Source organism: Podarcis gaigeae (assembly GCF_964106915.1).
Source record: "Podarcis gaigeae genome assembly, chromosome: 16".
In the NCBI taxonomy this organism is placed as follows: domain Eukaryota; kingdom Metazoa; phylum Chordata; class Lepidosauria; order Squamata; family Lacertidae; genus Podarcis; species Podarcis gaigeae.
The window spans coordinates 27,223,705-27,248,906 of NC_139693.1; the positions used below are offsets into that span (position 1 = coordinate 27,223,705).

Sequence of the window (25,202 nt, forward strand, 5' to 3'; positions counted from 1 at the left end):
TCGAGCAGGGGTCTCGTTTCCCGGGCGACTCCTCAAGCGTGTAACACAAGAGGCCCAGACGGGCTCGGGGCGACTTCCTTTATCCGAGGCGCGCTGCATGCTGGGACACCGGCGGGCGAGGAAACGGAGGCACGCCGTTGCGGAGAGCGGGAGCGCCTGACGGTGAGTTGCGAAGAGAGGCCGGCCTGGCTCGGCCTAGCTTAGTCCAGTCCAGCCCGGCCCGCCAAGCGAGGCTCCCTCCTTCCCGGTTTCCTCTGGGGGGGCCTCGGTTGAGCTGCCCTCGCTCGACCCGCGGAACTCTGAGGCCCCACTTAGGACTGCTGCATTCCTACTCAGAGTAGACCCCGCCCCCTAATCTCCCGTTGGAATTTAGTCGCTCACGTCTGTTTCCGCGAGTTTACTACGTGGGACTTAGTTGGATGCAGCCCAGTGGAGGCAGGTCACTGGAGTGCGTTGATTTCAGTGGCCTACTCCTGAGTAGTACCGACTAGAGAGCCACGTTGGTTGGGCATTGGGTAGGGGAACGTATTCCCCATCCCATAAGGAAGCGGGCTTAACGCGGGGCTGTCAATTTCCCTCCCTCAAATGCCTTCAAGCGGAAGGAGGGGGCGAGGGCACGATCCAAAAGCACCCCACTGATTTCACAGTGTTAGTGTGTGGTGCGGGGGGGGGGCGGGGATATTTTTGCGTGTGCTTAACCGAGACCCTTTGGTGCATTTCGTCGAAGGTACGGGCTCCTGGCTTGGCCAGGCCCACCAAGTACATAGGCCCGATTCATTCTCAGCCTTCCCTAGTCTGGTGTCATACAGCTGTATTGGACTACGACTTCCATCGGCCGCAGAATTAGCCTGGCATACCGGGCTGGGTCTGATGGGAGCTGTAGTCCTAGACACCTCGAGGCAGGGGGAGGATGTAATAACTGCTTTATAATCCCCCTGATCTCTGGAATGCTCCTCCATCTCAGGTGAAGCTAGCACCAACATTTCCCCCCTTTGGACGGCAATTGAAGATGAGTCTTTTTGGCCAGACTCTGAGTTCCAGTGAGCTCTGTTCTGAACACCAGCTGTTTGTCAATGTTTATTGGTGTCTGTGTTAATGTTTAGCTGTCTTTAATGTTTCATATGCAGCTATATTATTAGTATTTAACCTGCCTTCACATTGAATGGAGAGAAGGATTGTAAACTGAATAAACAGCAGCAACAATGATAATATTTGGTGCTTACATGAAGCATGCCTTGCTCTTCTGAGGAGCACAATATAGCCTGACAGGCAGATTTGCACCTAATTCCCCCTGCCAAACTTCCTATTATACCTCTTGTTTTGGAGAAATTTACCACCTAGCTCCCTGCTGTGGGTTTGTTTTCTGCTTCAGTCACACTGGATTTGACTCTATTCTGATGATCCTCAATGTTGCTTGAAGAGTTTTGTGATGCTTCCTCAGATGCTCTATAGATGTCATTACCCTTGTACCTTACTTCCTAGGAGTACAAGACACTCTTAAGAAGGGGCAGCCATGGAACAAAAGCTGTTAACACAATGTTGCATTTCCCCCTTCCTCTCTCAGGTTTGAACACACCAAGCTTCAGTCATGTCTATCGGAGTGCCAATTAAAGTCCTGCATGAAGCAGAGGGTCATATTGTGACCTGTGAGACGAATACAGGAGAAGTATATCGCGGAAAGCTCATTGAGGCTGAGGACAACATGAATTGTCAGGTAGGTTGTGTTTTGAAAAGTGGTGATGGGTGGCTAGGAGGATGTGGCCAGAACAAAATCTTCCACTTTGGGTCTTCATCTGTTGTGGGAGGTCTTAGCTTTGTCTTTTAAAAAATCAAGAAAACCATAATTGGGGCTCCCCTGATAGAGAGAGAATGCAAAAACATGACTTGGCCACCAAAGTGATTGAGTGATTGGTCGTTCCCCCTTCACCGTAAGTTCCCAGAGCAGGTTGTGACAATTAAAAATAAAACACAAAAAAGAAATTCTAAAAACCTACCATTACAAAAATATATGATCACAAAAAATAGAGTTCGTCCTGAAAATATACACCTCAGATATTGAAGGCAAGGGTCAAGAGATGTGTCTTCAACATTCACAGAAAACTGTATAATGAAGTTGCCAAGTGCACCTCTACAGGGAAGGCATGTCACAGATTAAGGGCTAAATTCGTAGGCTCCTCCTTTGTGAATTAGTCCTGTCCTCTTTCAAAGCCATCCAAATCGGTGGTGATTGCTGCCTCCTGTGGTAGCAAGTGCCATAATTTAACTCTGTGCTGCATGGATAAGTCCGTCCTTTTTCAGTTCTGAATCTCCCAACATTTGGCTTCGTTGGATGCCCCCAAATTTCTTGTGCTTTGAGAGAGACAAACTTTCCTCTGCCCACTTTCTCCATGGCATGCTAAATTCTTCTATAAAGTTTTTTTATAGAAAAACCTCTTACCCTGCCCACGCGTCCCAACTATTCTTATTTAAATTTCCTACCTTGCATAAGTGGAGCTAGAGGACCCTTGGGGTACCCTCCACAATTATGTGGTTCTGTGGCTGCCAAGATTGGCCATCTCTGCCACCTACCCCTGGGCTTATCTCTCCCTGGAGCCTCCCAATGTTCTGAACTACAGCGTCATTGACCATGCTGGCTGGGACTGATGGGAGTCATAGTTTATCAACATCTGGTGGGTACGACATTGGTTACCTCTTTTAAGGCCTCATGGGCTTCAGTCGCCCTCAACACCAGTTGAGTTGATCTGCTGAGGTGGGCACAAGCGCTCTTAAGAGTAAAATGAAAGCCCTGAGCCTAGGTTGCTACTCCAGAAAAACTCCCGAAACAAAGCAGAGCTCTCCTGGTATATCCTTTTTGGCAGTCTTCTCCAACCTGGTGCCCTCCAGCAGTTTTGGACCACAGCTGCCTTCAGCCCCAGCCAGCACTGCCATATGATGCTGCCGCTGATGGGAGTTGCAGTACAAAACAACTGAAAGGCATTAGATTGGCAAAGGCTGCTATTTAGTGTAATACTTTGGAACATCTGCTTCATTTACTCCCCAGGCTGTTAAACATTGAGGATTTCTTAATGCTTTAAAAATAATAATAATTGCTGTGACTTCTTTGTCCTGTGTCATCACATCTGTATTTTTAAAAAACCATTTTCGTAATTGCCCCAGGAATTTTGATTAGCTATTAAAGGGTGGGGATAAAATTTAAGAAATAAGGCTTGGAGAACTGAGATCAACATACAGGTGCTGGCAATTTTGCTGCTTCATCTGTTCCTGCACCTATCCTGCTGTTCTCAAGCTAACAAGGGCTGTTCCTTGCTGCTTTAAAGACACATCCACAGAAATGGGAAAGCAAAATGCTTTTCACTTGTCTTAACTCGCCAATATGACATACTTGGCCAGGCAGCCTTTCCATTTTAGGAACCAGCTGGCCGTTTTTGCCGTTGCGCTTCTTTTCTCAAAGGCTCTGTCCTGTTCAGCTACTCATTCTCTCTTTCCAGATGTCCAACATCACAGTGACCTACAGAGATGGGCGTGTGGCGCAACTAGAGCAGGTGTACATTCGGGGGAGCAAAATCAGATTCCTCATCTTGCCCGATATGCTGAAAAATGCACCAATGCTGAAAAGTATGAAGAACAAAAACCAGGGCTCTGGGGCCGGAAGGGGCAAAGCTGCTATCCTGAAAGCCCAGGGTAAGTAGTGGGGCAGGCTGTGTGCTGCATAGGAAGCCAACTTACGCTGTGTCAGATCATTGGGGTCCATCTTGCTCAGTATTGCCTACACTGACTGGCAGCAGTGGGTCACCAAAGCAGAATTTCTCTTGCCCATACTGAGAGATGGGACGCAGGTGGCGCTGTGGGTTAAACCACAGAGCCTAGGACTTGCCGATCAGAAGGTCGGGGTTCGAATCCCCGTGACGGGGTGAGCTCCTGTTGCTCGGTCCCTCTCCTGCCAACCTAGCAGTTCAAAAGCACGTCGAAGTGCAAGTAGATAAATACGTACTGCTCCGGCGGGAAGGTAAACGGCGTTTCCGTGCACTGCTCTGGTTCGCCAGAAGCGGCTTAGTCATGCTGACCACATGACCCGGAAGCTGTACGCCGGCTCCCTCAGCCAATAAAGCAAGATGAGCGCCACAACCCAGAGTCTGTCACGACTCTTAATGGTCAGGGGTCCCTTTACCTTTATACTGAGAGATGCTTCCAAGGATTGAATTTGGGACCTTCTGCTCTCCATTGCTGACTAGGGCTGGGTTTTCAACATCATGGTATATCACCAGCTAAACATCGTGTTATACCGAAACAGTCAAACCTTGGTTCTGGAACGGCTTAGTTGCCGAACAAATCGGCTCCTGAATGCCGCAAACCCGGAAGTTCTGGTTCACAAACGTTTTTTGGAAGCCGAACTTCCAATGCGTCTTCCGCTTGAGCGCAGGAAGCTCCTGCAGCCAATCGGAAGCCGCGCCTTGGTTTTCGAATGGTTTAGGGAGTCAAGTGGACTCCCGGAACAGATTTAAATTCGAGAACCAAGGTACCACTGTATATCACAATGTCTGAAAAAAGGACGGAGCTATGCAGAGGCATCAGCTAGCTTCACGGTTTTCCCCGCATTATGATTTTTGCATAACGTGCACATCCATCATGATTCACAATATATTGCCAGGTCAAAAATTGTGAAGCCTCTATATTTCTATGGACTACAGTCACTTTTGGACAATATACAACCCAGCCCTATTGCTGACATTATAGCCCTTCTCAGAATGGAAGGCCTGGCTCTTGGCAGCAGATGCTGCAGGCTGAGCTGACCCCTTTGGAAGGTTCCAAGTTGATTCAGGATAGTCGAAAAGTCTTCATACAATGCACAAGCAGCTATGAAATGTGCTGCCACGGACGTGGCCCGTGGCTTAGATGCCTTTTAAAAGTGGGTTTGTCAGTGGCTGCTGGTTCTGATGGCTGAAGGAAAACTGCATCTAGATCCTGTTTGCTTCGGAGAAGCAGCAGAGGTGTGTTTATGTGATGGCCATGTTTTTCTCCTTGAGGTCATCCCAGAAGCAGCAGTTTGCAGTCAATGGGCCTTTGGTCTGACTCAGCAGGGAACCCTTCTTGGATGTTCTTACAGGGTTTGTGCTTCTCCTGTTCAGTTTATGGCATTGTTTGCTGTTGTTTCCCCTGCAGTGGCTGCCAGAGGAAGAGGGCGTGGCATGGGGCGTGGCAACATTTTCCAGAAGCGGCGGTAACTTCGGACGCAGCCTTTTCTCAATGAATTGAAAACTGTAGTTGTAAAATGTGGTGGTGATGGGCTTTTGTGTTATTCAATAAATGTGTTTCTTACAAAATGGAGGGACAGCTTCCGTTGTGTGGTATGAACTTTGTTGTGGGGGTTACGGCTTTGCTGTTGCCACACAAGGTGAATAAGCCTGGCCCAGGGGATGGGGGAAAGCAGACTGACAGAAAGGCTACTATTATGCTGTCCCTGTTGCTCCTGTACCGGTTCCAGACTGACTTTCAGCAGCCAATGCTACTGGTCAGTTGAGGCGGCTTCTTTTTTTACCTTCGCCTGTGAGTCAGCTATGAGCCTGTTGATTTTCAGTTCAGATTTTTCACCCACCATTTATAACAGCAACTTGGGAGATGGTGGTGTTTTCCCCCAGGGCTCAGCAGATGGGTTGCTCCAAGAACTGGATGGTAGATGATCTTAGTAAGAAATAAAACATTGGAAGGTGAAACCACACTTTACCTTGATTATTTATTTAGGTTTGAAGCGGCGTCCTTTGCAAAACGTTTGCACATTCAGCAAGTACTGTTTGCATGAGCTTGCATCTGCAGACTGAATTCAGGCTGTTCATTTTGCCAGAACATTGTTTTGGGTGGGGTCTTTGGAAGGGATTTTTTCAGGCACAGAGGAGAGGTAGATGAGCAACAGCTTTGCCAATGCAGATGAGGCCAGTGTGCTGCATATTTGATGTTGGAGGCATCTCCTTTTAACCTGTAATGTGACCCCTGAGCATGTTCATTGGCAGCCTTCTGAGTCTTCCCAGTGGCCCAGTGAGGGAGGCAGCAGCTCTGGAAGTTCAAAGGCAGAGACTGTTCCCCGCTAGGCTACCTGAGATCCTTTCCAAGGGAAATCACAGGCAACACATGCCTGCTACTAGTGCAATGCCACTTGCTAGAGGTGGGATCTTTGCTCCTGATAAAACCCAAAGATTTTTGGAGCAAATGTTCTCTGCAAGCTGCCTGGAGGCTTTGCAGCATTATTATGTGGCTGGAGAATGCGCCAGTCATAATTCTGCCTTCACACACATTCTGGAGAGGGATGGTGCTTTAGGAAGGAAAATGTGACTGGAGGGAAACCAGAGGACGAAAAATCTGCTGCTTTGGGAGAAAGAAACATTGCAGCCCAACGTTGCATGGGTTTGTTCAGATCAGGAAGTGGAATCCAGTCCCATCTCCCAGCCTGCCCAAAAGTTGCCAGACCCATTTCCTTGGAGGCACCTCCCAGCCCTGAAACAGTGCCATCACCACAGTAATATTCAGGGTGGGGGGTTCCTATTACTAATGTGGAAAGACACAAGGTGGGAGAGGGCATCTCCCAGTAAAAGTTGGCTTCAGGGCAACTGTTGCTGCTTCAAGTGGGTTAGCCTGCAGGTGTTTTATGTGCTGCAGATGTTGGAAGACATCATTTTAAATCTCTGCAATTTTAGCAAAATTACAAGTAGCTCAGAAAGCAAAATGCCTAGTAGGGACAAACGTGGGGTTTGCTACTTAAATTGTAGCAGATGGAGTTCGGTTTTAGTGTAGCAAGCTTTTTAACTTTTCTGGGATGCCTACCTCTGCTTTTTCTTTTCCCCACCCTGCATCATACGGTTTGTGCGTGAGCCCTTTCATTTGTCTGCATGCAACCTCCCTCCTTCCCACTGCGATGCTTTTGCCTCTTATTCCAAGAAGACCATTTATTATCATTCGCCACATACAGCAATGGTCAACACTGAAAAATGCACAGGGGAGGTTTTCCAATTCTTCCTTCAGTTTCCTTGCTGGCATCGGAAGCGGGGCCTTGTCAACACTGCTTCAAAAATTGTCAGGTGATCCTTTACAAGCAGCAAGCGATGCAGAACTTTTGCATGTTGTTTTTGTTTTTTTAAAAAATACATGCACATTTGTATCTCCATCTCAAACAGCCCATGCAGCAGAGATGCTCCCAGCAGACTCCTCCCCCTGCTCCAGTTTGGTCCATAACTGAATCTGCAAAAGGATATCTTCTCTGCCTCACAGTCCCCTACCCCACATATTCCTAGCCTTGAAATATCCTGACGCTGCAACAGTCACATGTCCTTGGCTTGCACACTCTGTAGAACGATGCATTCCATTGCCCTTTTGTCTGGAGACTGGAACAAAAAAAACCAAAACAAAATACCAGGCTTGCAGCAGCTGCCACCGCCTCTCCTCTCTAAGGTCTGCAAGCCATGGCTGCTCAGCCTTTAGATGCAGCCTCCATCCCACCACCACTTGGGGGTACAGGCCCCCGCCTGCAAGCTGAGGGAGGGGGCAGGAGCTGCTGCTTTGTCCCAACAACTTGTGGTGCTGCTCATTTTAAGTTCTCTACCTTGCCCACTGCCTCCTGATGGCTCGCTCTTCCTAGGTCTGCATTCATGGCCACGGTAAGTGACTAGTCCCTGTTGGGTGGGGGCGTGTCTGTGTGATGCAAACAGTGGTTAGAAGGGAGCTGCTCTGGGGAGCAGACAGCAGCAATGGGCCCTGGCTGAAAACCTTCCAAGCTGGGCAGGGTTGCTGCTAAAGGCAAGAGGACCTCTTGCCGTCGGCACTCTTGCTGCCAGGGCTTCAATCTTGCAGAGAAGGCCTCGCACGCCCAATCACCTTTCGCAGGACTGCGGGGGGAAGTCATGGAACATGCTTCCAGACGTCGTACCTTCCTCTTCCTCCGTCTGGCTGGTCTCTGCCCCGCTGGAGAGTTCGGCCTCACAGTCGAGGACCTCGTAAATGGTGGGCAGCGTGGTGTGCTGGCTCAGGCGCTTCCGCAAGCCCACGAGCAGCGGCTGGGGCATGGATGAGATATCCACGTTGTTGCCAAGGTCGATCCACGCCAAGGAAGGGAACTTGCTCGTCTCCTTCATGGCGTCGGTGAGGTCCTTCACAGTGGCGCGGGTCAGGCGGTTCCCGTTGAGGGAGAGGTGAGTGAGGTTGGGCAGTGGCCACAGGAAAGGCAGCAAGAGGTGCAACATCTCGTCCGTCAGGTCGGTGAAGCTCAGGTCCACAGTGCTCAAGTCCTCGCCTTTGTTCTGCAGGTAGTAAGCCAGGCGGTGGATGTCTCTCATGGAAAGGGGAATCCCTGACAGATCCATCGTGTCTGGGCTCAGCTTCTTTTGCAAACTGTTTTTCAGACTAAAGAGAGAGTGAAAGAAAAAGAAAGTTTTTAGGAGGAGGCGAGCTTCAAAACAGAGTCTAAAGCAGCAGTTCTCAACCTGTGGGTCCCCAGATGTTGTTGGACTACAACTCCCATCATCCCTGAGCTCTGGCCTTGCTAGCTAGAGGTGATTGGAGTTGTAGTCCAACAACATCTGGGGACCCACATGTTGAGAAAGGCTGGTCTAAAGACCATCACCTCCTGGCAAATAGAAGGGGAAGAAATGGAGGCAGTGAGAGATTTTAGTTTCTTGGGTTCCATGATCACTGCAGATGGTGACAGCAGCCACAAAATTTAAAGATGCCTGTTTCTTGGGAGAAAAGCAATGACAAACCTAGACAGCATCTTAAAAAGCAGAGACATCACCTTGCCAACAAAGGTCCGTATAGTAAAAGCTATGGTTTTCCCAGTAGTGATGTTTGGAAGTGAGAGCTGGACCATAAAGAAAGCTGATCGCTGAAGAATTGATGCTTTTGAATTATGGTGCTGGAGGAGACACTTGAGAGTCCCATGGACTGCAAGAAGAACAAACCTATCCATTCTTAAGGAAATCAGCCCTGAGTGCTCCCTGGAAGGACAGATCCTGAAGCTGAGGTTCCAATACTTTGGCCACCTCATGAGAAGAGAAGACTCCCTGAAAAAGACCCTGATGTTGGGAAAGATGGAAAAGGGGATGATAGATAGTGTTCTCAAAGCTACCAGCATGAATTGGACCAAACTGCAGGAGGCAGTGGAAGACAGGAGTGCCTGGTGTGCTCTGGTCCAGGGGGTCACGAAGAGTCAGACACGACTAAACGACTAAACAACAAATACCTTCAAAACATGGGTTGGTAATGCAGTGCCTGACAGGTCTGGTCCTTAAGGGGATACTCCTTTCATGAGCAAACTTAGGGGATATTTGCAGACCAGGGATTCATGAGGGATGGGAGTTCATGGGGTCATAGCTAAGTGGTGGGGCATCTGCTTGGCCTTCAGAAGGTCCCAGGTTTAATCCCCAGAAGGTTTAATCTCCAGGAAGAGATTCCTTGCCTGAAATCTGCACCCAGACTCCCCACCCCCGGCTCCGGCCCAATCCTCACCCCTCACCTGGCCTGGGACCTCCGCCGGGGCAGGCCTTGCCGGTGCCACTTAGAGTGAGGAGTCAAGTGGTAAATCAGCTGCCGGCAGATCCGGTCTGAGGACTTCCAGGGGTCGTATTCCTGAAAGCAGAAGACCTGAAGTCATTGGCAGGGACTCAGGCACTGGTCTCCTCTGTTTGTGCAGTGCCCACCCCCTCCTGCGCTGCAGCTCTAGAGTTTCCTGCAGATCAATTCAGATCCATTTCACCCCAAACATCCTGTCCTGGTGCTCAGGCGTCAGCAGAGCCAGCTCAAAGGGGAAGAGCCTGGCGGAATAAGACCGCTGTAAAATAATAAATAGCAAAAGCAGCCGTGTTGTTATTCTGCAAACCAGACCTCCAAAAGCCGCAGCTGGACACTTTCTTTCCAAATGTCACAGAACTGTGGCAAGCTTCGCATTACTTCGCTCAATCCTTATTAAGTCTGGGTTTTGGAGTCTTTTCCTGGGCCTACATGGCTTCCTTTTCATGTCCCTCGGCTTTTCATTCCCTGGATCTGGCCGCCCAGGGTAGACGCTGCAACCGCAGCTCACCATGTGAGGGCTGCTCTGAAGAGAGGAGAGCTGGAACCCAGAGGAATTTTACGGATGCTGGTTTACCTCAGCTTAGCACAGATGCTGGACTATCAGCCAGGCCAGAGAGGCTCACCTGGTGCCATCCTTGCATGCATGTAGGCACCAAGCAAAAACATCCCTTTTTACCCAGGCCTCAGTGGCGTAGCGTGGGGGGTGCAGGGGGGGCCGGCCGCACCGGGCGCAACATCTGGGGGTTAGGGGTAGGGGTAGGGTATGGGGGGGGGGCAAATCCATGGGTTAGGGGGCGCAAATTACTTGCCTTGCCCCGGGTGCTGACAACCCACGCTACGCCACTGCCAGGCCTTCATCCAACAATCTATGGCCTTATAAAATTGTGGGAAACTGCTGTTACGATTTTTCTTCCCGTGGTTGTTTTATTTTGTTATTATTATTAACGCTATGTAAATTATGTTTTTAATGTTGTACACCACGCTGGGATGTTCGGACAAAGGATGTAATAATCATACAGTGGTACCTCGGGTTAAGAACTTAATTCGTTCTGGAGGTCCATTCTTAACTTGAAACTGTTCTTAACCTGAGGTACCACTTTAGCTAATGAGGCCTCCTGCCGCCGCCGCACGATTTCTGTTCTCATCCTGAAGCAAAGTTCTTAACCCAAGTACTATTTCTGGGTTAGCGGCGTCTGTAACCTGAAGCGTCTGTAACCCGAAGTACCACTGTAATAATGTAATAATAATAATAATAATAATAATAATAATAATAATAATAATATTGTGCCGATCTGTCTGGGTTGCTCCAACCACTCTGGACAGCTTCCAACACACATAAAAACACAATGAAACATCAAACATTAAAAACTTCCCGATAAATAAATAAATAAATAAATAAATAAATAAAGGCACAAATCTGCAAAGGCCCTCAAGTGATGTTGAGGCAGAATAATCTCTGAGGCTGGCTGGCCTTTTCCTCTCCCACTCCCCCACCCCCATGACAACAGCTTCTCCCTGCACAAGCCTAGCTCAGCTGAATCAGATGTGGCCCTGTTTGCTCTGAAAAGGCAAGGGAGTGACTGCCTGCAACTTCAGAGTGCTTACTCTCTTTTTGTTTTTTGCAGCGGTGTGTTTGTGCACGATGTTCTTTCTTCTGCATTTTTGGGGTTCTTCAGTGCCAAGGAACTGGACACGGAGCCTCCCCCTAGGGAGCCCCCTCCCCAATTCCAATACCCCCCCACAGTGCTTGACTCAACACATTACATCCTGAGCTGATGCAAATGCCCAGAGGAGACTCTCCGCCATGATAGCTTTTTTTAAAAAAAGCCTCCAAGTTCAGGAGCAGTCTACCTCTGAGTAAGTAAAGGTAAAGGGACCCCTGACCATTAGGTCCAGTCGTGGCCGACTCTGGGGTTGCGGCGCTCATCTCGCTTTATTGGCCGAGGGAGCCGGCGTACAGCTTCCGGGTCATGTGGCCAGCATGACTAAGCCGCTTCTGGCAAACCAGAGCAGCGCACGGAAACGCCGTTTACCTTCCCGCTGGAGCAGTACCTATTTATCTACTTGCACTTTGATGTGCTTTCGAACTGCTAGGTTGGCAGGAGCAGGGACGGAGCAACGGGAGCTCACCCCGTCGCGGGGATTCGAACCGCCGACCTTCTGATAGGCAAGTCCTAGGCTCTGTGGTTTAACCCACAGTGTCACCCGTGTCCCTCCTCTGAGTACCAGCTGCAATAAGGACAGATCAGGAGGGGAGGGGCTACCAACATCTCCAAAGATACCTGGACAGCCACAGAATGATGGTTGGCGGTGGCACCATTATGGGGCTTGAGCCAAAGAGCCATGGCATAGCATGTGCCTGCAGATACAGAGGCATCACACGACTTGTGAGTGAGGGAGCTCCTTGTGAGTAAGTAACCCCAGAAACACCATTATCACCAGCAGCTGTGGCCTATATAAAGCCTCCCTCTTCTTCCTCCCAGTTGCTGGAAACAACACAGGTCTCTGCCTCCTTGCTTCTCCCTGAGCTTTTATGATATCAACCTCAGATGGCAGCCTGTCCTTGTTTGATTCTCTGCATTTGACTTTGGCTGGTTTAGACTGTGCTGCCTTGGAAACCCTGTCGACATCTGTGAGTGCTTTGGGGAGAGGCTTGTATTTCCTGAGAGAGGGACCCTAGGAGAAGAAACTTCCAGGCACCTACTGCCCAACTAGCAAGACATAAAAGGTAAAGGTAAAGGGACCCCTGACCATTAGGTCCAGTTGTGTCCAACTCTGGGGTTGCAGCGCTCATCTTGCTTTACTGGCCGAGGGAGCCGGCGTACAGCTTCCAGGTCATGTGGCCAGCATGGCTAAGCCGTTTCTGGCAAACCAGAGCAGCACATGGAAACACCGTTTACCTTCCCGCCAGAGTGGGACCTATTTATCTAGCACACCCCATAATGGGCTCACCTTTTTGGGGCACTGAAGGTCTCGGGCAAGGCTCATCAGGAGATCGTGGGAGATGGGATCCACAAGGTTGAGGAAGGCTGCGTTCTTGTAGAGAACTTCACTGAGGAATGTCCCTTCTAAACCAAGGTCCTGCAGGTAAAAGCCAGAAGATGGAATTGGGGGATCAGAATCTGGGCAAGGTTGTGGAGGGGGTGGGGGTGAGATGCTGCAGCAGGGGGGCTTCTACAGAGGAGGGGAGGGGAATCACAGCCTCCTGGGCTAAATACTCTGCTCCTTTCTCAAGGAAGGGTTTCCTGGCAAAATCAGTCCCTGATGGAGCACTTGAAGAATAGCTGGCGACTTCCCTTAAAAATAAACAACAACTGAGACAGACAACCATCCATTTAAGTGGAATTTGGTTCGGTTTCAACATGAGGTGGGAATCAATTGGATGCTGAAAGGCAGGATAAAGCTCAAGCGCTGCAGTGGGAAAGGAGCCTTAAGCCACCAAGTCAGGTTAAAACTAGGAGAAGGAAGCCCTCCATCTTTTGGTAGAAGAACTCCCAGGAAACCAACCTCAGGGCGTTTGCACCCCCACATTTCAGCCAGGATTGCCCACCCAAAGGTAGATGCAGAACCCGGATGGAGCTACATCTCAGCCTGTCCTCCCATCTCCCCAAAAAATGCTGGACGGACCTCTAAATTTGGACTTATGTTCCTCCCCCCCCTTATGGTTTTGATCTATGGTCTACTTTTAAAATGAGGCTGCATTTTAAATTGCATTTTAACCTGTATTTTAAATTTGTTTCCCCCCCTATTATGTTTTTACTGTAATTTTACTGGTGTTAGCCGCCCTCAGCCTGGCTCTGGCCGGGGAGGGTGGGGTATAAATAAAATTTATTATTATTATTATTATTAATCTGTCTGCCCACTACTGATTGGCTGGCAGCCAGACGGGCCCCTCCTTACCTCCATCCCGAGGAATCCCCCCCCAAAAAACCCTCCCCCAAATGCTTCTCTTTAATCCACCAAACCTGGAAGGATCCCTCCCTCACATTGAAGAGGGGTGGGGAAAAGAGGGAAACAATTCAGGCGAAAGATAAAGGATTCCTAATTCTGAAACACAATTCAAGCATTGCCTTGATTTTACCACGAATAGGATAAAATGCCGGCTATTTTACTTTTTTATCCCTTTGCAAAGAGTAAAGCTGACATGTATGAAAGACTTACATCTCCTCCTCTGCCTTTTTTTTTTTTTAAAAGGAATGATGGGTTCTGTCTTTCCCCTTGCCCTGTGTTTATGTTACACAAGCTACTTGGGTTTGCTTTGGAAGAAAGGCATAAATCCATCCTTCATAGGCTAATGATAATTATCATCAGTAATATTTGACTTCTCTGGTCAAAGGAGCGCTAGGTTCGGGGCAAAGGGGTTCTGAGGGTTTCACTGCAAATTGTGCTTGAGGTATTTGAAGTTTCATATGACCTTTCTCTTGTTATTTCCAAGAGGTACAATAAGATGGTCTTGCTAGGTTTGCAAAGTGGACTTAATGGTCAGAGGTCCCTTTACCTGTAGAGCATTGGAGGTGGAGGAGACAAGGAAGCCCAGCTGAGTTAAGGGTTAAGAGTATATACTTCCTTCCAAGTATATAACCAGAACTGCAGTCTTGATCAACTACAATGATTTGTATATATTTAATGAAGTAATGGTGCTTTCATTTTTAAAAATTGTATATTTTATTGTTTGCTGGCCAGGGGTTTATTGGGAAGAGGGAATATACCGTATTTTTGGGTGTATAAGACTAGGGTTTTCCCCCTAAAAATAATGTCAAAAATTAGGGGGCGTCTTATACGTGGGGGAGTCTTATAGACGGAAAAATACGGTAAATTTAATACTGATGAGGATTATGACGATAGTACGGGCAATTCCCCATTTACGTGTGTTCGAAGTACAACCAAGCATGCAACTGAGGACCCAGCAGTGGCACGGAAAGGAGAAAAAACGGCCCTAAAAAGCACAAGAACGGCATGAAAATAGTGTCTAGCAATCCCATGAGCCTTTGCATTGACCTTTGAGGCCTGTGCAGAGTTGGAGTTTGAGCAAGGAGATTTGGAGGGAGCGATTTCGGTTGTCTTTTTTTAGGGTTTCCAGAGATTTAGAGGGTGTTGCAGACTTTTTAAATGGTGTTCCCGATATATGCATTTTCCCTTAAACACGAGGTGCCTCGGAATGTAACCCCGTGTAAATGGAGAGGAGTGCAAAAATGACAAGCATCCTCTTAGGACCGCTTGTTCAACTCACCCTGGGTGATCTAAAACACTTATTCCCCCAAACCCGGTACTTTCCAGGATTTTTGGAGGAAAACTCCTTTCAACCACTCTGAGATTGCTGCTTGGTTATTTCCTACTTTTAGAAATTCTGTTTTTATTTCAAAACGTCCTTAGTTTCACCGGAGAGCATACATCTTCCTACAGCGCCAGCCAGCTTTGAAAGGGGCGGGCGGGGCTCGGAGATGACTCGCGGCAGCGACGTTACACCGCCCGGAATCCCCGACGGGGTAGCGCGCCCTCCTCGCCTTCCTCCACCGAGGACCGTCGGGCGACCTTGGAGGTCGCGGCAAGGGCAGGAGGGCACCTCGGGCAACTCGCGCCTGCGACGCTGCCCGCTGGGCGAGGCTTCCGCGCCGGGCACCAGCTCGGAGGCTCGGACGCGCCGTCGGATCCTGGCCAGGGGACACCCGGCGGGGCGTCGCGTCCCTGCGGGGCTCGCCTGGCCCCAAGCCCGGCACGCCCCCTTGCCAGCCACGCCCTGAGCAGGGAACAAAGCCTTGCACGTCGGTGCGGCCGCCCCTTAGCCGCCCAGCCCCAAGTCCGTCGAGCTCCCCCGGTCCGGCCCGGTGCCCCTCGAGCAGCCGTCTGCCGGCAAGTCTCGCGGCTTGAAAAGAGCAAAGGGCCGCCCCGGGAGCTCCGTCGAGGACGCGGCCCCGCCCCGCCCCGCCCCGTCGGGCCGTGTTTACCTTGCGGAGAAGGCGGAGGGTGCGCGTCGCCTGGTCGCGGCGGCGCTGGCGGAGAGCCGCCTGGATGTCGCGGATCCAGCCCACCCGGCGCACGTAGGGGGGCGCCGGGCTGCTCTTCCGCAGCACCCCCGGCAGCTTCTCGGAGCTCAGCAGCCGCGAGGCCAGCGGGAAGCCCGGGCGGCGCCGCGGCAGGGGGAGCGGGGGCTCCTTCGGGCCCCGGCAGCCCTGCTTTTGCTGCTGCTTCTTCTTGGGCCGGGGCGGCTCCCCTGCAGCCGCCCCCTCTTCCTCCAGGCTGCTCTGCCGCCCCAGCCGCGAGCCCATCGCCGGCCGGGGCTCGGCTCCGCGGGCAGGGCCTGGCCGAGCGGGGTCCCGGCGTGATCGAGGGGTGCCTGTTGGTTTTGGGGGGGGGGGTCTCTTTACATGCCGGCTGCTGCTGCTGCCGCCGGCGCCGCAGTGCCGGGCGGCGGCGTCTCTCCAGCCCGGCGCGGTCCCTCTGGAGCTCCGGCGCGCTCCCGCCCCGCCCGCGAGATGCGGCTCTCTTTCGGCGGCACGTGCGCGCGGCGGGGAGGGAGCCGAGTCTAAGTGGCGTCCGGCAAGGCGGGCGAGCGGGAGGGAGCCTCTCGTTGGGACACCCCTCCTTCCTTCCCCGCCGGGCTCCGGGCGTTTGCTACCTGCTCAGTCCCCCGCTTGTTCCGTCGGGACTTTGCCTTCCGCTTCTGCCTAGTCCTTTGGAACCCCCTCCTGGCTGGGGAGGGGGGACCGTTCCTTTTCCCACCCCCGTTTCTCGGTCCGCTTCTCCAGCGCAGATAACGCGCCCTTCCACCCGCCTGAAACCTCGCCTTGGGCCCCGATCCCAAGGCCGACGATCATCATCGCCCTTTCCTTTTTCCATGCCCGATTTGGGAACTTTTCACGCAGCAAAACAACAACAACACTGTGTGATGGTGGGTTTTTTTTTGGGAGCTAGCCGACCTAATCGGAAGAGTCTGCGACCAGAAGGAGGAGGAGGAGTATCAGGAAGAATGGATAAAATTTAACGATTACTTAGCTAAATTTGTTAAGTTAAACGAATTGGAAATAGCTTTCAGGCAACAGATTGGCTTAGGGATTTATATAAGTTAAGTGATGCTTAACATGTACAATTTCGAATTGGAAAGATATAAGGATGTTAATAGACTAAGTTAAGTTTATAATAATTATGATTTGGAAAGCCGTTATAAGGATATGCATGGAAATTCAACCAAGGGGAAGCGAGGAAGTCACTTAACGATGTCAATAAGTGTAATCTTAATAAGGATATGATTTATGTTTGTTTGTTTTGTTTGTGTATAATTTTGTGAAACTTAATAAAAAAATTTGAAGAAAAAACAACAACAAGTTAGCGCCTTCCGTTTCCCACCTGATCCTGGAGAGCTTCCAGAAGGGGGATCGAAGCTGTCGACATACGGCTGCTGTTGTTTTCAATATTGGGTCCTCTTGCTTCCCCAGAGTAAAGGGGTGGGGAAAAACGGGCCAACTTGTGAACTCTGCAAAAGAGGTGTGAGCACTCAGACCCTGATAAATACTTGGGAAGTGAGGATATTTTGCACTTCCTTCTTTCTTACAGAATTGTGTTGGAAGGGCTCCCAAGGGTCATCTAGACCAACCCCTGCAATCCAGGAATCACAACTAAATGCAACGAAATCACAACCTGATGCATGGCCATCCCATCTCTGTTTAACAGGACGTCCAATGAAGGAGAGAGTCAGTCCACTACATTGTGAGGTAGTCTGTTCCTCTGTCAAACAGATCTTACTGTCAGAAAGTCCTTCCTAACGTTTAAGTTGGAATATCCTTTTGTGTAACTTGAATCTGTCGGTTCGGGTCCTACCTTCCGGAGCAGTAGGAAACAAGTTTGCTCTATCTTCCATGTGACAGCCCTTTTGATATTACCATAAGAAGAGCCTTCGGAATCAGGCCAAAGGGGTCCTATCTAGTTCAGCATCTTGCACTCTCCCCTCCAATGGTTTCCAAGAACTTGTATTCGAAAGCATTGCTACCTCTAGCTCCCTCATAGTATTGAAATGCATTTGCCGTTTTTTTAAAATACCAGTTTGGAGAGATGCTTTTCTGGGCATCTTCGCGTCTTTTCCCTTTTCACCACCCTGAATGTTTGGGCTTCATTTGCAAACTTGGCCAGCTCATTCCGAACTCCAGGACACTTCTGAACAAGTTAGCAAGCACTGGGTCTGCTCTCAACGCAGTTTTGTGGGGGACCCCAACTTCTCAAATCTCTCTATTTTGACAATGGTCCAGCTTTCATTGGGACGCGGGTGGCGCTGTGGGTTAAACAGCGTTTCCGTGCGCTGCTCTGGTTCGCCAGAAACGGCTTAGTCATGCTGGCCACATGACCTGGAAGCTGTACGCCGGCTCCCTCAGCCAATAAACCGAGATGAGCGCCACAACCCCAGAGTCGGCCACTACTGGACCTAATGGTCAGGGGTCCCTTTACCTTACCAGCTTTCATTTTCTGCCTAGGGTGCTCTGAGCCCCTCCTCCCAACAACAGTTTTTAGTTTTGAGGCTTCCAAGAAGAAGAAGAAGAAGAAAAGAGCTGGCGGGGAGCAGTCTAAGAAAGCTGAGCTGCCTGCTGAGGAGTCGACCCCTTAATCTCGGCACAATGTCCTCTTTCTCTCTGGCAAACAGGGGTCTCTAAAGCAGGAGACATTGGGGACTGACCCTGAGACCTTCCACCTGCTAAGGCGAAGCACACACTCTGCTTCTGAGCCCTCTAATTGCACCAAGCCCTGGAGGCCAGAAGGTGTCTCAACATGCTCAAGAAACCTGGGCTGGCTTTGGTTTCCTTCCTGACTGCTTCTCCCCTGCAGTGCAGACAGGGCTGCAGATCTTCTATTGTTGTGTAGGAGGATCTAGCTTGGCCAGAGACGCTTACTTTTCCTGTTAGTGGTGCTAGTCCACATGGAACTTGCCTGTGGTGCTATTATGAAGCACCTTCAAGGATTCTGCTCCTGCAAATCCTTGAGTTCAGCCCACACCCTGCAGGTTATGAATCCACCTCCAGTTGCAAAGAGTCATGAAGCAAAAGAGCTCCTGCTTTTTTGCTTGGCTGCTGTCTGGTACTACGGGAAGGCGCAGATGTGTCACCTGTTCAGTAAAAGCAGATTGCGAAGTCGTATTGCCAGTGAGAGGGCTGTGGTGTCAGAGGAGGGCTGAGGCGATGGCGCCTGGGCGGTTGGAAGAGCAGTGCTCCTGAATATCAGTTTCAGGAAACTGCAGGAAGGCAGATGGCTGTAGGGCGTGAATCCTGCCTGAAGGTTTCCCTGCCTGATGGCCCTCTTTTTTTGCCTGATCTGGTTTCAGGCTATTCTGTTTTTAGTCAGGTGGGTGGAAAAACACCTTCATATGCTATGAAAGAGCCAAAGTGTGTCATTCAAGGGGCCACATCAATGATGGGTTGTTGTGGTGGTCAGTTTGGAAGGCCATAGGAACCAACTCCTTAGGGATGCGTACAGCTTCCAGGTCATGTGGCCAGCATGACTAAGCCGCTTCTGGTGAACCAGAGCAGTGCACGGAAACGCCGTTTACCTTCCCGCCAGAGTGGTACCTATTTATCTACTTGCACTTTGACGTGCTTTTGAACTGCTAGGTTGGCAGGAGCAGCGGGAGCTCACCCCGTTGCGGGGATTCGAACCGCCGACCTTCTGATCAGCAAGTCCTAGGCTCTGTGGTTTAACCCACAGCACCACCCGCATCCCTTTAACCTGAGGTACCACTGTATATAGATAAAAAATAAATTAATTAAATATCAACAGTGGCCAGCCAGGCTGCAGGGGAAAGGTGTCTGTGAAGCTGGTAGGCGGGGTATTCTTCCATCAACCTACTTCTGAGTTTAAGTTGCCTTTAGTTTTTGCTCCTTCATTTTTTCCTCTTGGGAGAAAGAAAGGGGTGGGGTCTGAATATAACTGGTGAAATTGGTTCATGGTGCAAGCTGCCCATCCTTCATCCCCGGCACGTGGGTGGCCCTGCCCTTGAAAGCATTTATTGCAGCCCCTCTGCTTCCTTGATGGAGTGCTCATCAAGAGGCGCTTTGAGCAAAAGGAACCGGACATCTCATCCTAATAACAGGATGCCATGCAAACAGCCAGCTGGTGAGTCTTGGCTGTCCAAGTGTCGGCCTTGCCTTAGAGGCGAATGCCAGCTCCGGTAAGCTCCACAGTGTCTTCACATTCTGTCCTAGTTCCAGCTTCAGAGGAATGTTGCATCCCCTCCGTAATGATAACGTTGCGCTGGCGGGACTGTAATTAGTGGTTGAGAAAAACACTAATAAGTCACTTAATTGGCTTTTCTGACAGAAGAGGCTTCCTGAAAAGGAAAACTGTAATTAATGCTCCCCGCAGGAGCAAAAGCCAGAAGTGGGATGCATTTCTGGGACATGTGAGATGAAGGCATTTACACACATGACACAGAATTGACGCCGGTTTGTTCAAAGAGCTTGACACCGAAGCTTGACATCCTGGTTCACATCTCAGGAAGTTTTGTGTTGAGGATTCATTGCAGAGCAAGCAAACTGTACCAACGTGTCTAGAAACCAAAGTTTCACGGACACATTCATTGTTTCTGACAAAGAATTTGGATGTCGTCTGACATTCTTAAGGTGGAGACCACCACAAATGGGAGCAACTTAAGCTGGTGAGCGGGTGAGTCACAGACATATTGCATTTTTATCATGTTGGTCGCCAGATATTATTTTTTGTCTAACCACCTTGTTTCGATGCAGGTGGAGCTTAGACGGTGATTCATGCTTTTGTTGTTTTTTTCTTTCCACCACACAGACAACTGCATCATTTTAAAGGTGTTTCAGCTAGGAAGCTTTCTTCCCAGCATTTTAGAAAGTTTCCCCATTTCCTTGCCTAGTCCAGAGTTTCTCTTCCCACACATTCTTGAGGACTGGGAAACCGCAGCAGGCAGGCAGGCAGACAGGTCTATCCCCACTCACCCAGCAAATGAAATGGGAGCTGCCTTTTAGCCCTGTGCTTGTTTGCTGCTTTTCAGAGAGTGGTTGCTTCCCAAAGCAAGGTAAAGGTACCACTGACCTTTGGGTCCAGTCGTGGCCTACTCTGGGGTTGCGGCGCTCATCTCACTTTATTGGCCGAGGGAGCCAGCGTACAGCTTCCAGGTCATGTGGCCAGCATGACTAAGCCGCTTCTGGCAAACCAGAGCAGCGCACGGAAACGCCGTTTACTTTCCCCCCAGAGTGGTACCTGTTTATCTACTTGCACTTTGACATGCTTTCAAACTTCTAGGTTGGCAGGAGCAGGGACCGAGCAACAGGAGCTCACCCCATCGTGGGGATTCGAACCGCCAACCTTATGATCAGCAAGTCCTAGGCTCTGTGGTTTAACCCACAGCGCCACCCGCGTCCCTACTCTTCCCAAAGTAGCTCACATCAATTAAAAGAGGAGAGAGAGAATTGCAAACTAAAGAAACCCACAAGGCGTTGGAGGGTGGAGGGCAGGGCAGAGGGGTGAGGTTTTAAGGAGAAGGGAGGAGGAGATTATGTCTTCAAGGCCAGACCAGAAGTGGTGAGCAGGTGATTTTTAACCAGTGAAAGCCAGGCTGATTGTGCCTTGCTGGCATTCTTGGCTGAACAAAGGCTGGTGGTGTGGGTCGATGGAGGGGGTAAGCAGCCCCCTGCTTGCTCCTGCATTCCCTAGGACAGCTGGCTGTTGGAGCTCAGCCATCTTTCTGGTGGGACAGGGGAGGAGAGGGAGGAGGGGAGAGAAATTCCCTGGAGCTCCTCCAGCCAGGCTGGACTTCCCCTTCAGCCATCATGAAACCCTCTGGCCACTGGCATGTGGCGTTTGACTGCAATGAGTCAGCACCAGGACGGACTTTGGTAATCTTTGGCAGTCTGGAACCATGAGCGAGTCCAAAACTTGGCGCCCCCAAATGAATCTTCTCAGTTATGGATCTTCTCAATTCTGTGCCCCCTTGGCTCAGCGCCCCGTGCAGGGGAACTGCCCTAAATCCGACACTGGATAGCACTCTGGGTAGGGCACTCTGCAAGCTATTTGGGGCACTCTTGCCTCACAGCAGTTCCCTTGTATAAAGATGTGAAATCAGAGACTTAAGTTTAGAAGTCTCCGCCAGCACCCATCTCCAATGCAGATTTTGGCTGCCAAATGTTGGCTGGCTTAGCTCAAACACTAGCCTGACCCTTGCTTGGCCGCTCTCTCCAAAATGGAGTAGCCAGCGTCAATATATTAAGGATTTTAAAGGTGGGGGAAGTGTTCAACCGAAGAGTTTTATGTTCTCCCCCGCCCACCAGTTTTATTTTTCTTTGTGTTTATAAAACCACACTATGTTGATTCGGATCCCATGGTGACAAAACAGAAGAGTGGTATAAAATGTTGCTGGGGAGAATGAAACAATAGCCTGTTAATCAGATCAAAAAGCCAAGAAGCTGCCATTGCCCAAATGCTCTCAGGCGTCTCCTGCAAAGGCTAGCAGAAAGAGATGGTGCTTTGTTTGCCCTTTGAAAGACGGAAGGGGCATCCCAGCTGACAGAACTCGGGGGCCACAGTAAAGAGGGCTGTATCCTGGCTCACTGCACAATGAGCAGTGCCCATTTACAGGACCATCACAAGGGTTCCCGTCAGCAGTTCTCAAGAGTCTGGGCTGTCGTCATAAAAACAAAACTACAAGCAATTATGTTTTGACATCTGTTGAAAACCTGTTTATTCAACCCACCACTTGCTGATTTTTAACACCTACCTTTAAGTGATAATGTTTTGTTTTTTATTGAAATGTTTCCTGCTATGGATTGCTGTGCTTATGGCTTTAATTTATTCTTTTAATGTAGCAATTCCTGGTGGGCTGAAACAGGACATGCTCATAACTGGTGGGTGCAGATTGCCTCGGATCAAAGCTCAAATGCAGGTGGGAAGATGAGAGATCAAAGTCGGGTTCCTCAGTGAGAAGTGGGCTATCAGTTTTTCAGGCTCTGCCTTGTGACTCCTTCAGAAGGATGACTCTGCTCCTCAACAGCATCACCTTGAACCTGCCCCATCCCCAGTAGCAACATGGGGGCAGCCCAGGGTAAATCCTTGGGCTTTGGGGGGCTGCTCTGACCAGCAACGGAGCCCCAGAGCCCTGGTCAGCCTGGAAGGAAGCTCATGCAGAGCACATGGTAGTACAGTGGTACCTCGGGTTATATACGCATCAGGTTACAGACCCTTCAAGTTACAGACTCCGCTAACCCAGAAATATTACCTCAGGTTAAGAACTTTGCTTCAGGATGAGAACAGAAATTGTGCTCCGGTGGCGCAGCAGCAGTGGGAGGCCCCATTAGCTAAAGTGGTGCTTCAGGTTAAGAACAGTTTCAGGTAAAGAACGGACCTCTAGAACAAATTAAGTACCGTATTTTTCGCTCCATAAGACGCACCTGACCATAAGACGCACCTAGTTTTTAGAGGAGGAAAACAAGGGAAAAAATATTCTGAACAAAACAGTGGATGTATGATTTTTGTGGTTCATGCTGTGGCCACAGACATGCTATGTGACCTGATGGTGAATTTGGGGTGACCCAATGCAAAAATCCTGAGGATCCATGTGGATCCGTGGTTTGTAACCATGTTTTTGTGCCATTGCAGCCCCATGAAACAGTGGATCCGTATTTTTTTTGGTGCAGGCTGTAGCCATGGACATGCTATGTGATCTGATGGTGAATCTGGGGTGAACCAATGCAAAAATTCTGAGGATCCATGTGCTTTTACCTCCCCTCTCCCAGGCAGCTTCCTTTATCGCTAGCGTCCCTTATCTCCCTCCTGATAGCTTGCCGATCAGCTGCTCAGCAGCTTCGTTTTAACCCCCTTTCCTCTTTCTAAAAAACAAAAAGCACGGTCTGCTTTTCGCCCCTGGGCAATTCTGCTCCAGGGACCACACATTCGCTCCAGACTTTCCTGTTACTTTTTAGGAGGAAAAAAGTGTGACTTGTGGAGTGAAAAATATGGTAATTTTTATTAAAGATTTTCTTCAGAAGTTCGTGCATTGTTTCCTTTTTTCAGGTTGTAGACTCTTTTCTATATTTTTTTTTGTTGTAAATTTATTTTCAACATCTTCCTCCAAGGAGCTCAAGGTGGCACACGTAGTTCCCCCTCTCCTCATTTAATCCCCACAACAACCCTGTGAGGTGGGCTAGGCAGAGAGAAGGCAGTTACTGGTTCTAGGTCAGCCAGTGAGCTTCACATGGCTGAGGGGGGGGTTGGAACCCTGGTCTCCCAGGTCTTAATCTAACCTAACCTAACCACTGCACCACACTGGCTGTTGAGTTTCAGGCCTAATCCTGGTGACAGGAAGGCATCCTCTTCCAGCCCAAGGGAAGCAGGAAATGCCCATAAAAAGCTGTGATAAAATAATAATGCAGTGGTACCTTGGAATTCGAACGGAATCTGTTCCCAAACTCCGTTCGATTTCCAAAATGTTTGGAAACCAAGGCGCGGCTTCAAATTGGCTGCAGAAAGCAGTGTCAGACGTTCGGGTTCCAAAGAACGTTTCCAAAACTCACTTCCAGGTTTGCGGCTTGCAAGGTGTTCGGGATCCAAGGTATGACTGTAATTCTGCTTTCCCTAGTGCTTCTATTATTGGATAGCTTTAGCATACTCAGGAACCCAATGTTTTGTGTCTCTTTTGTAGGAAATATATAGTTTTTGTGCATTCTGCAATTCCTTTTTTAACTGTACTGCTACTCCTTCTGCTGCCTTTCTCCGTCTAATTGTAGTGCTGCCCAGACACCATAATATTCCTCTGCAACTGAAATATGTGAAATGTCAGGTTTCTCTATCTCCATACACAAACTTTTGCCCACACTTGCCCTAGATCAGCCTTCCAGATGTTTGGGACTACAACTCCCATCAGCCCTAGCCAGCACTCAGAGCTGATGGGAGTTGGAGTCTAAAAGATCGGGAGGGCACCAGGTTGGGGAAGACTGCACTATACAAGACAGAAGACCATTCTCCACCCAGGGGTTCATATAGACCTCAGTGGGGTAGGGGAATCCTGCACACAGACACAATCTGAATTAAGCAACCCAGAAAGGAAAAGGGAAACAGAAGAGAGGGTTGTCTCTGGCAAATTGGGGCCCTTGGAGCATATGACAGTCACTCCTGGAGCCCCAAGCAAGCATGGAGGGAAGGGGACTTTAAATGGGGTTCAGGGATCCTGGCCCTGCCACCAAGCCATTACCTTGAGAGCCAATATGGTGTAGTGGTTAAGAGCAGTAGTCTTGTAATCTGGGGAACCGGGTTTGCGTCTCTGCTCCTCCACATGCAGCTGCTGGGTGACCTTGGGCTAGTCACACTTCTCTGAAGTCTCTCAGTCTCACTCACCTCACAGAGTGTTTGTTGTGGGGGAGGAAGGGAAAGGAGAATGTTAGCTGCTTTGAGACGCCAAATCCAATGTATTTTTCAAAACTTTTTTTTTTAAAAAAAAAAACATTTTCACAGCGTTTTTTTATATGCGTGTAGATTCCAGCTGTGTGTCAATGGGGTGTCAAATCAGAAGCTGCTGGATGTTAGAAGCAGCAGGCAGAAAGAAGTGAATGGGGGATTGTTGGCCCAGACATGTCTCTGGGGAGGTGGGTCTATGAACCACCACTGCCCCCCACTTGACCTTCTCTTGCTTCCAGGGGGAGTTGACAGCCTTTCACTAT

The 25,202-nt window shown here is 49.7% G+C and overlaps 3 protein-coding genes across 3 annotated transcripts in view; 2 read left to right on the forward strand and 1 right to left on the reverse strand.

Annotated features, from left to right (window-relative positions):
* Positions 1-14: 14 nt before the first annotated feature.
* On the forward strand, positions 15-5,325 carry SNRPD3 (small nuclear ribonucleoprotein D3 polypeptide). Its single transcript, XM_083717806.1, has 4 exons — positions 15-162; positions 1,565-1,714; positions 3,489-3,681; positions 5,161-5,325. The coding sequence occupies exons 2-4, from the start codon at positions 1,589-1,591 to the stop codon at positions 5,220-5,222; spliced, it is 381 nt and encodes a 126-aa protein (XP_083573932.1). The 5' UTR covers positions 15-162; positions 1,565-1,588; the 3' UTR covers positions 5,223-5,325.
* LRRC75B (leucine rich repeat containing 75B) lies at positions 2,746-16,856 on the reverse strand. Its single transcript, XM_083717554.1, has 4 exons — positions 15,495-16,856; positions 12,502-12,630; positions 9,494-9,606; positions 2,746-8,385 (listed from the first exon to the last, which is right to left on the reverse strand). Exons 1-4 carry the CDS (start codon positions 15,813-15,815, stop codon positions 7,857-7,859), a joined length of 1,092 nt encoding a protein of 363 aa, XP_083573680.1. The 5' UTR covers positions 15,816-16,856; the 3' UTR covers positions 2,746-7,856.
* Positions 16,857-19,965: 3,109 nt separating this feature from the next.
* The window catches only part of GGT1 (gamma-glutamyltransferase 1), a 36,940-nt gene continuing 31,703 nt past the window's right edge, over positions 19,966-25,202 (forward strand). The window contains exon 1 of the mRNA XM_083717331.1: positions 19,966-20,190. The gene's annotated coding sequence lies outside the window, so the exon portion shown is untranslated. The remainder of the gene's footprint in view (positions 20,191-25,202) is intronic.